At 46.9% G+C, this 10,729-nt stretch overlaps 3 protein-coding genes and 1 non-coding gene across 4 annotated transcripts; 2 read left to right on the top strand and 2 right to left on the bottom strand.

The window, feature by feature from the left end:
* Positions 1 to 640: 640 nt before the first annotated feature.
* Positions 641 to 5,039, top strand: BO79DRAFT_273369 (Pfs, NACHT and WD domain protein; the record flags this gene model as incomplete). Its single annotated transcript, XM_025687506.1, has 3 exons — positions 641 to 1,901; positions 2,194 to 3,243; positions 3,294 to 5,039. Coding segments are annotated over 3 exons (4,057 nt in total), but the record flags the coding sequence as incomplete, so codon positions are not given.
* A 422-nt stretch (positions 5,040 to 5,461) lies between these two features.
* Positions 5,462 to 6,054, bottom strand: BO79DRAFT_273379 (uncharacterized protein). Its single transcript, XM_025687507.1, has 3 exons — positions 5,880 to 6,054; positions 5,582 to 5,809; positions 5,462 to 5,520 (listed from the first exon to the last, which is right to left on the bottom strand). Exons 1-3 carry the CDS (start codon positions 6,006 to 6,008, stop codon positions 5,467 to 5,469), a joined length of 411 nt encoding a protein of 136 aa, XP_025536163.1. The 5' UTR covers positions 6,009 to 6,054; the 3' UTR covers positions 5,462 to 5,466.
* A 1,198-nt stretch (positions 6,055 to 7,252) lies between these two features.
* On the top strand, positions 7,253 to 7,336 carry BO79DRAFT_t200. The gene has a single exon. It is a non-coding gene; the product is annotated as a tRNA-Thr (tRNA).
* A 565-nt stretch (positions 7,337 to 7,901) lies between these two features.
* Positions 7,902 to 9,796, bottom strand: BO79DRAFT_156154 (cytochrome P450; the record flags this gene model as incomplete). Its single annotated transcript, XM_025678809.1, has 7 exons — positions 7,902 to 8,280; positions 8,338 to 8,609; positions 8,661 to 8,905; positions 8,964 to 9,106; positions 9,156 to 9,347; positions 9,410 to 9,539; positions 9,604 to 9,796. The coding sequence occupies 7 exons, from the start codon at positions 9,794 to 9,796 to the stop codon at positions 7,902 to 7,904; spliced, it is 1,554 nt and encodes a 517-aa protein (XP_025536164.1).
* Between the last annotated feature and the right edge of the window lie 933 nt (positions 9,797 to 10,729).

A 10,729-nucleotide genomic window follows, 5' to 3' on the forward strand; every position in this document is an offset into this window, starting at 1 on the left:
TTCTGTAGGCTGATTTGGATGACGGTCTGTCTCTATTTGCTCTTTGTATATAGTTAGGTATGGAAGAGTGCGGGGCAATTTTGAAGACTTTGGAGATAGGATGTTGTGTATTTAAGATATATCTATCTCATCGGTTCATATACACATATTTACATTCATTTCAATGGCGAGAAAAGCCAACATGACGATAATGAGTACCATATGTAAGGAACTCTCAAATTTGCTTGTAATTTGCTTAGATATCAACAAAATCTATAATATAAATCAGAACGTAAAAGAAGATCAAGGAAACTAATATAGCAAGAACCCCTAGAAGAACCAAGCCTTTATTTTCCCTTGGGTTGACTGCAAGCTGAAATATACAGATAACGGGGAGAAACAATGGCCGCTAAGAACAGTTTATCCGATGGAAGTCTCCGATTCGCCCATCCGGTGGAGTTTAAATGGATCTAGTACGCGCCTAAGATCCCGCAATAGCGTCACAATAGCCACTGAAATGAACCCACGTATAATCCACGGACAGGGGTTCGATATAGCGTGGCTGGAAACCCTGAAATTGCGGTCTCGCCCACCTTTTTAGCTCGAAAAATGCTACGCTTCCACATTATTTATACTATGGCATCAAATTTGAACACGATAAGATGTATTTTTCAATAAAGACAGGATTTCGAGCAAGGGTTCGTCAGGGATTTGAAGCATTTCGAGGAGGAAAGCCGAGAAAGCAAAGCACTCAGGCCGAAGGTCCCCACACGACTAATGATTCGACTTCCCCGACTCAAGGGGAATCTAAATATCATGACACTGCAAAAGTTGTGGAAGAGAATTGGCATGTACCTCCTAGCGGGGCCACGCAACAAGAAAAGCCACAAGCGAACGAACACGTTCTTGATCATTCTGACCAGAATGTGACCTCGACAGAATGTTTGACCACCATCCACAATACCCTTTGGAACAAAGCCTACAATAATATATTGCAAGATCCAAAGAAGGCAAAGTATGTGCAAGCATACGAGAAACTGGTGTTGGCGGTCTTTCTCGAAACGCCCATCTCTGATGCAGCTGGTGAAGGTATTGGTCCTCGCTTAGATTTAGGAGAAGAACGAATGCGAGCGATAGTCGCAAGGGCCCTGAAAAGGATTGAAGATAACAAAAATGTCATGGAGACAATGAATGATGTTTCCGGTGTTTTAACGCAAGTAAAGGCATTTCTTGACATTCCATTACAAAGCATCCCACAGACCGCGCTTCCGTGGGCAGTGATTTCTTCCACAATTGATGTAAGTAAACCCAACTCGTGTTCTGGATCCATGTTGACTTGTTATATTTTGGTCAGGCCAGCCAAAGCAGCAGCAGATCTGTATGATGGAGTGGCGTACGTTGTTTCCCGAATGAGCTGGTATTCAAAAGCCGTAGACAAGCTGTTGAGTGACCAGAATATCAAGAACAATACATCGCTGGGAGAGATGAATCACAGTCTCGAAACTGGAATTGTTGATCTCTACGAGTCAATGCTCTTCTATCAGATCAAAAGCGTCTGTTTCTATTACAAAAGTCAACTTCTCGTTCTGCTCCGGGGCTTTCTCGATTTGGATGATTGGAGCGGGAACCTGAATGCTGTCAAAGATGCAGAAAAGGTGCTTCAAAACGACTTCACTCTCTATAACCAGGAACACATTAAGGACCAGATCAGACAGATAACTATAGCCAGTGAGCACCAGAAAAAATTAGACGAATACCGCAACTGTCTGCAGTCTCTCCGCTGGATTGACCCTCGTGCTGAGATCGGAGATATACAAGCCCGAAATGAGAGCATCATAGAAGAGCTGTATACGTGGATTCTTCTGACGGATGAGTACAGACAGTTCAGCAAGTGGGATAATATTAAACCTGCACGTTTGTGGGTTAGTGGTCAGGCAGGAACTGGAAAGACGATGCTCTTGATCGGCATCATAAAAGATCTGATCTCTCGTGGACTTGTTGATACAGAACGTCCATTGATTCTATATTTTTTTCTGTCAAGCCACGAATGACCAAGCCAACAACGGCGTTGCGGTTCTACGCAGTCTAATATGGCTGTTGCTTCTGGAACAACCACTCCTGATTTCACACATTCAGAAGGAATACTTTCATTCGGCAAGCAGGCTGCTTACGGATAAAAATGCGTTCACAACTCTACGTGACATCCTCAGAAAGATGCTGGAGGATAAATCTTTGAAACGAGCCATCATTATCATTGATGCCATGGATGAATGCGAGGAGAAAAGCAGAGAATTACTGACTAGATTCATCGATAATGCGTCCTCGGCAGAAGAGCTGCTCAATGTAAAGTGGCTCGTCTCCAGCCGGCCACTGCCAGAAATACCAGCAAGTGTGCAGGACCCCACTCTGCCCACACACAGTCTTCTGAAGCTCGATGGACATGACATGTCGCACTCTATCGACAGATATATCGATATCAAGATGGTTCAGCTCAGGCATAAGGCACGTAAGAAGAATCGTGTCGAGGAAGTAGCTGCTAAATTGAAAGCTGAAGCAAGCAATACTTATATCTGGGTGTCATTAGTCTGCAGAGAGCTCATTAACGCCCATGAATTCATGTGGGCCGAAATTGTCGACAAAATTCCAAAAGATTTGGAAGATCTCTATGGCTACCTACTCGATAGATTGGCCAATTTAAACTCCGAAACTATGTCTTCATGCTGCAGGAATGTCCTCATGGCTGCTATGATTGCCAGAGATCCCCTGGCCTTGTCCGAGATTGAAATTCTCGCAGAACTTCCAGAAGGTGAGGATACAGCGGAAGCAGTCGTCCAGGAATGTCGTTCCTTTCTGACCATTCGAAACAATACCGTGTACCTGGTCCATCAATCAGCGCAAGATTATCTGCAAAAGCATTATCGAAGACTCTACAATGTCTCTTCGGCCACGCTTCATCACCAAATGTATAAAAGAGCCCTCCATGGTTTGAGAAAGAACTTGAAACAAAACATATATGGCGTGTCTCATTACGGGATTGCGATAGAAGATGTGCAAATCCCCAATCCAGACCCTTTAAATTGTGTTCGGTATGCATGTCGCTACTGGGTCTATCATCTGGTTCAAAGTGGCTGCACGTTCACAGACATGGAGGATATCCTTTCGTTCTTCAACACACACTTCCTTCACTGGCTAGAGGCAATGGGTTTGCTGGGGCTGTTTCCCGATATTGTGAGGCTTGTCGGTCAATTGAAATCCAATGCAGAAGTAAGCCAGTGGGTATGAGCGAGCCTGTACTTATACTAATATTTAACCAGACTGAGAACGTGCCGGTACTGTTGGAATTTCTAATGGACGCCGAAAGATTTATCTTGCAGAATCTGCCAATTGCGACCGCAGCGCCTCTTCAGCTCTATGTCTCCTGTCTTATATTCTCGCCGGAGAGAAGTATCATCAGGTGCATATTCCAAAAGAAAGTCTGCAAATGGATCCTACGAACAGTTGGCGCTGATATAGAATGGGGTGCACTGCTCCAAACACTTGAGCATTCAGATCGGGTGTGCTCTGTTGCATTCTCTACAGATGGACAGCTGGTGGCATCGGGCTCTTCAGATAAAATGGTTAAAGTCTGGGACTCGTTCACAGGGAATCTACAAAAGATACTTGATCATCCGAGTTGGGTTAGAGCTGTGGCGTTTTCACCAGACAACAAGCTACTAGCTTCTGGGTTAAGTGATGGTAGTATCAGGCTATGGAATACAATCACATGGCGGGAAACAGGAAGACTCGAGCAATCTGGTGACATCGCTCATCTGATGTTCTCTCTGAATAACCAGCTATTGGGGTCTGCATCGTTCAATGGTGTTGTGAAGGTGTGGGAGAAGGGGACGTGGAGACTTAGGTGGGAATGGCGACCCTCGGGCTCAACGTCATCGCTCGCGCCCACGGCCATTTCTTTAAACGGTCAGGCATTGGTAGCAGCTACAATACGCGCCTATGCTCCTAATACAGTGGTTTTGGTGAATATAGAGACCGATACTATAGTGCACGAGCTCGCTCACTTGGGCAAGATCACGAATGTGGCATTTTCCCTTGACGACCGGATGTTGGCCTGTACCTCAGATGATAGAATTATCACACTGTGGGACACTGCGACTTGGAATATCAAGCACACAATTCATGACGAACATGTGCTTGATTTGACCGTGTTTTCCCCGGATAGCAATCTCATCTCTGCAGGTCCATTGCAAAACTCCGTTCAACTGTGGAGTACAAAATCTGGAACGCTAGAACAAACACTGAAGGGTCATGTTAACCATGCTACAACTGTTGCCTTCTCACCTGATGGCCAGTTGGTGGCATCGGGGTCATATGATAATACAGTCAAGCTATGGAAGGTGGCCCAGGGGAGGGAGGAGCCAAGCATGGATTATCACTCAGAGCCAATAGAAGGTGTGATACTTTCACCAGATGGTCGGCTGGTGGCAACATACTCTTTGGATTCCACAGTCAAATTATGGGGTGCAGAGAATGGGAGATTGGTGCGAAGCCTCAAAGGCCACCACGACGAAGTGACAGCAGCTGCCTTCTCTCCAGGCAGCAAGCTACTCGCCTCTAGTTCATCTGATCGGACAGTCAGAGTATGGGATACCGAGAACGGGCAACAGAAATGGAAATTCGACCATGGTAGTGAAATGCTATGTCTGGTCTATTTCTTTGCGGAAAACCAAGTTCTGGCTACCAATTTTGGGCAAACTACATTTCGAGTATGGAATACACAAACAGGACACCCTGAACAGACTGGTGGCATCTACGATCCTCGCATTGGAAGTATACTTCGCACCAATCCTACAAAACAAGACATGTCCGCCAAATGCAAGATCTCTGTTGAGGACGACTGGGTTATTCTTAACAATAGAAAGAGTATTTGGTTGCCTCCGGAATACCGAAACAACGTATTTGACGATGCATGGGCAACTCGGGAGAATTCTCTTATAATTGGGGCTCAATCCGGCCGAATTTACTTCGTTTGGTTTGATCCAGATGCATTGAGAGATGTATGATATGCTGACAGAACCCCAGGAGAAAGAATATCCTTCAACTCCTGCAAAACCAGGTTATCTTCACTTGTGGTTATGTTTTCTTTTTTCTCTCTGTTCTGTCTTGATCTTCTGGTCTTTTTCTTTCTTCCATTTCATAATTCACTTTCGATCAAAATATATACACTTCTGCGGCAGGTCCAAGTGCCGCACAAGGCTTCATTCACGCTGAGCAGCGTGTACAGCCTAGACATGCCGGATTGATTGAAATAAGATGTGTTGGATAGGTTGTGCTGGTCAGCACGTGTACCTACTTACTTCATTCTTCTATGATAGAACAACGCGGGACAATACTACAATGTTTTAGAAATAGGCAGTATTGTTTTCCTTCCCACCTACCACCACCCCAACCATCTATCGTCTACCACAAACCCACCCCACCCCTCCACCCTTAAACAATCGTAACATTCGTCACCGCCGTCCCCACAACAAACTCATACGAAAGCTACACGCATCAGCAAGTCACCATCAAACCCTCCTAACAAATCAATAGTAATTGAACTTACCCCAACCAAATACGGCCTAACAACCCCGATCTGAGCCGGCCCTGTCACATCTGGCACCGTGACAGTGAAGTTCTCATACGGGTAGGGAGGTCCATTAGACTGTGGATCATAGGGACCGCTGTATAGGAGATTTCCAATAGCAGAGTCGGGGGCGGTGCATCCTGAGGACCCGGAGCAGGATTCGATGCCGATGGCGATACCGATTTCGGCGATGTTTTCGGGGAAGCCCTATTCCAAGAAGGAAAGCATGAGTGAGGGAGTAGGTATGATGTAGTTGTGGAGAGTGGGCTGAACGTACCGGACGGCCGATCTGCACGGTTATTGTTTCTCCGGCTTTCAGCTCCGTGCCGGCGGCGGGGGACTCGATGTAGATGCCCTGGGCTAGGGCAGTAGCTGTGTAGAGGACGAGGGAGAGGATGGATTTCATGGTGGATAGGTAGTTAATAATTATCGGAAGAAGAATTCAAATGTTGTGGGTTCTGGAGAAGTTAGTAAGTAAAGATGAAACTTGACATCGGTCGGGAGAATGAGTCTTTATATATTTACAGACGCTGCCACTACAAATAGAACAACTAATGCACGAGAACTAGACAGGGCACCTCATGTTGTACTACTTGCTTTTTTTAGGCACCTCAGTCAGCCATTTTGAATAGAGTCGCGGCATATCGTTGGTAGGGCTCCGCCACGGCTCTGAGACATCAGGCCTCCCATGCGTTTTTGCGACCAATAAGAGTGATAGTATAAAAGGCTCTGGGTACACGGCAGTATTCCAACATTAGGGATACGTGATGTATCTAAATAAGAGTGAAAATATGAAAATAATAAATAAGTCGATCTAAGCGAGACTGCGTATACTCTAGCATGTTGGATCCTAGGTATTACTAACTTCCTTGGAGTGGTGACAAGAAGATATATTTCTACACAGGAGAAAAAGAACGAGGTATGTAACTTTCCAAAGACCAGTGTGACTTCTTGTGCGACGCCATCAAGTATCTTACACTATTACAATGAGCTTGATTCAAAGCTTATTTTATGCTAAGTCATATGTTGGGGCTCCTCATATGACCTGGCTTATATGCAAGGCAGCCAGCCGGGGACCCTAGTAAGCTGACGGGTAAGAGGCTCTCTTGTGCTGTCTCTGGACCCTGGGTGCAGGGTGGACAAGATGTCATGATGTATTAAGTCCAGTTTACTTGTCAGTCACTGCTTTAAGCCTAGCAGGTATCAGCACAGACGAATTGACGCTATTGAATGCGACATATCCGGGCTATTAGTAGCTCCGTAGCCGACGCATCACCTACTGTGTGTTGGATGGAGTCATATTAAGGAGTATGTGGAGCCTTTCAGTTATTCGGTGTTTGTCATGGTCGCCTGACATTCACCATAGCTGATGGTTACTCATCTATCTATATTTGGAGCATGACATTGCGATCCTTCGAGGTAGTGAGACTAAGCCCTCGGACGCCTAGGCACCGGGACTAGACTAGCACAGTACTAGGTGTAGATTTCTGCTGTGGTATACTCTAACAATCAACTCATGATTCTTTTGTAAAGACAATGTGACACGATTCCATCCGTAGATATGTTCATGAAAGACCGACCAGTCGAATAACAGGTACCAGTCTCCCTCCCCTACATAGACATTTACCCTGCGCCAAATTTATAAGAATCGCCTTTATAGCTCAGTGGTAGAGCGCTTGACTTGTATCCTTTACGGTTATCAAGAGGTCCGTGGTTCAATCCCGCGTGGAGGCATTTCTTTTTTTTCCCGCCCGGCCTACCTGGCTCCTATGGCTAAGTCTCTTCTTTCTTCCTTCTACCCTAACCTCCTTCACACATTCTTACAACATCAACATCTAGATCCCCTGCTAATCGTAGCAATTTAGAAAACATTCTCAGCCACAAATTCTTCATCAGTGAAGCCCTTGCGTCTGCACTTCAATAATTTTCCCCACATAACTGCGACTGGATCACACGGAAAATGGATCCGGTCGGTCCGTTCCGTTGAATCGGAGATCGGATCCAATGGAACTCAGTGTAAGGGACAGCAAGCAGGTACTGCTTTTGAATTATTTATCTTGTTTATGGTTGCATTATGCGTGCAACAGGGTACAGCAAACGCGTTCTACTTAGCTTCAAATAGACGTGATCGTGTTTATTTATTCATGTATACTGACCGTCTTGGCAGTCCTGATCGCGTTGATCCGAACCTACTCGACGCGTTGTGTATCTCACTGTTCAAGCAGACAAAATGTTCCTCACACACTTCGCCACATACCAACATCAACATCTCCCTCTAGCATTCCATTTCTGCATATTCTCAAATCCCCAACTCCTTCGCATGACTCGTCTCCCACGGAAACTCCCTCTCCACCGCCCTTACTAACTCCTCATGCCCCTTACTCCTCGGCTTCAGATCCACCTCGAACGGAACAGGATGGCTAATGGTCCCTGAGGAGAACTCCACCCGAATAGGCACTTCCTTACCATCTTGTACCTTCTTTCTAATATCCAGTACCGCCAGTGCCCGTGCCACAGTGAGAAAAATGCTCTTCTCGGCGAGCAAGCGACCGGGACAAATGCGGCGGCCGAATCCGAAGGCGTATAGTCGGGGGTCTGGCTCGGGGGTTGCGCCGAGGAACCGATCGGGGTTGAATGCTTCGGGGTTGTGGTAGTTGGTAGGATCGTGGGTGAAGGCCCTGGTCTTTGTTAGGTATTGGTTGAGAGAATAGGAACAAGGACGGGAGGATGCGTACCAGACGTTGGGAACAATGATGGCGCCCTTGGGAATAAGATAGCCGTTGAAGATGTCTTCCTCACTAGAGGCGTGGGTTACGCTGAGGGGGGTGACGGGGTGCCATCTGAACACTTCTTGGAATACGGCGTTGACGTAGGGGAGGTTATTCTGGTCGGAGAGGTCGGGCAGTCGGGAAGTCCCTACGACCCGATCGATTTCTTCTTGCGCCTTCTTCTGAACGGTCGGGTTGAGGGCCATGGCCATGAAGAAGCACGATAAAGCGGAGACAGTCTATGCGTGGTTAGCGGAGGTATGGTGATTTTTGGGAGGATCGAGACGCACCGTATCAGCACCACCCCCGTATAAAGCTCCAGCAGAGTACTTGGCTACGATTTCCTCTTCCGAGCCAGGAAGAACAGTGTCTTTTTCAAGCAGACTGGAGACATACGATGGCTGATGTGTACCCTTTGCCATTTGGCTCTTTACGAAGTCGTATGTCTTGTCGTGCATGATGGACAGTCTGTCCTTGTATTCCTTGGCTGTCTGGTTTTCCTTTCCTCCAGGGAACCAGGTGGGGAGGTATTTTACTGCGAAAGTTAACGTCTAAGTCATTCAAGGGATACTGGCAGACTAACGGAAAGGAACGAAAATTAACCAGCCAAGCACCTGGGAGAACGACTTGAGAGAAGTCGTCCATAGCCTTGTCGACCAGGTCAACCAGGGGATCTCTCGCATGTGGCTCAATGGTATATCCGTATCCGATCCGCAGGATGATCGCACCAGACTCTCTATGGTATCATTAGACATATAGCAACTTTTTGCAGGGTGGAAACCTACTTGCGAAGATGATCAACCAAGTTATTCGGTGATTGTATCACGCGCAGAAGGAACCGAGTAACTTCTTTATCGATGATCCCATCGAATTTACCTGCTACGTTGGCCGGACCGAGTTCGCGGTACGTGGCTTTTCGGTAGGCGCGAAACCGGTTGTTGTAGGGGAGAAGACCAAGTGTCTTGTCCCATCCGGACCTTGGTGTGAAGATTAGTCGCCTTTGTTGCTACTGAAGGGTAGATTAATCAGTGGAACATACAACTCTGCGATGGGAAGATGGGGTCGGGAAGAGTGTTTTGCAGAACGCTTTTCCAACATCTCCAGGGCCATGTCGGGATCATTCAGGACAACAAGAGTCTGTCCGAAGACAGTGATGGAGCTGATTGGACCTGAAGTATAATGTTAGTATAATCAATGATGCCACTTCTAGGGAATGATCGATGAGAAAGATACCATATTTCTCCTTATGATCCAACCAATGCTGCCAGTCCTTAGAACCGGGCGGCGGAAGGTCTTTAATATTGCCAATAATGGGCTTTGGAGGAGGCCCTGGGGGCAGTGGTGCGGATGCCTTCTTAGGTCCAAGAAAGACATAGAGAAAGTAGATGGACGCGAATCCGACCAGAAGGCTAACTATGGACAACATGGTTGCAGTCCAAAGCTATGAAAGCCAGTGAGAAAGAATAGAAAAGGACTACGATGTGGGAGAAGCATTGAGAACATGTGTCTGCAGCGATGGCTGAAGCTGGAGGCAAAGCAGGGCAACCGGGCGGGGAAATCGGGGACACCAGCAGCTAGTAGTTCCTGCTGCTGCATATTCCAACAAAATCCTGCAGAAAGGGATTGGTTGGAAGGGGTGCAGATGCGCCACCATCGTGATAGCGCACTAAGCTACTGCAGCTGAAGTGGAACAACGGCCTCGGTATTATTATCCCTGGACATGCCATTGGTGGCAGGGAGGCCGGTATTCAGCCCTCCCCCTTGGGTGGCGTTAGTTTGCTCAGCTTGAACGGAAATGCCGGGATTTGGATTAAATACAGACTACAAGTTACGTGGCATTGATTATATCTGAAAGGGTGTTTCGGATGATAAGATTTGACATTGACAACGTGGGAAGTCAGATGGGGGAGATGTAGGGTCAAAGCGCTGGTTGATCGTTGCCATCTCCGTTACTTGGCTGGAGGGGTGAAAAGGCAACAAATATGGTGACAAAGGTGATCTGACCTAGTGATCTTGTCTAACATGAAACTAGGTCGTTCTAGCATGACCCATAAGCAGAGGTATCTTGAAATCCTTTACCCGAACACAGTCACATTCCAACTGCTGGCCCTTAGGAGCCACTGCGACAAACAACCGCTATCCCTTGTTGCTCTTTGTCACCAGGCGCCCCTTCTGGGGGTATCCGATATCTATCAGTTGCACCCGCTATTTTCGATAACAATGGGGAGCACATTTCTCTACCCCATGGAACTCTACTCGAACAATGGGTGTGCCTGCTCTCATACGGTCCTTCAAGTCTGAGTATTCTGGGCCCGAGCCGCCGTACCAAAGTGGAGACTGCTCTGCTTATTTTGTCTAA

Source organism: Aspergillus costaricaensis, assembly GCF_003184835.1.
Source record: "Aspergillus costaricaensis CBS 115574 unplaced genomic scaffold BO79scaffold_32, whole genome shotgun sequence".
Lineage (NCBI taxonomy): Eukaryota > Fungi > Ascomycota > Eurotiomycetes > Eurotiales > Aspergillaceae > Aspergillus > Aspergillus costaricensis.

What these genes read in the sequence shown, in the direction of transcription:
- BO79DRAFT_273379 (XM_025687507.1), bottom strand. Translation starts at nt 6,008, where the DNA reads ATGAAATCCATCCTCTCCCTCGTCCTCTACACAGCTACTGCCCTAGCC. An exon ending in CCGTGCAGATCGGCCGTCCG is followed by an intron (nt 5,810 to 5,879) that starts GTACGTTCAGCC and finishes TTCTTGGAATAG; the next exon opens with GGCTTCCCCGAAAACATCGC. An exon ending in TTAGGCCGTATTTGGTTGGG is followed by an intron (nt 5,521 to 5,581) that starts GTAAGTTCAATT and finishes TGATGCGTGTAG; the next exon opens with CTTTCGTATGAGTTTGTTGT.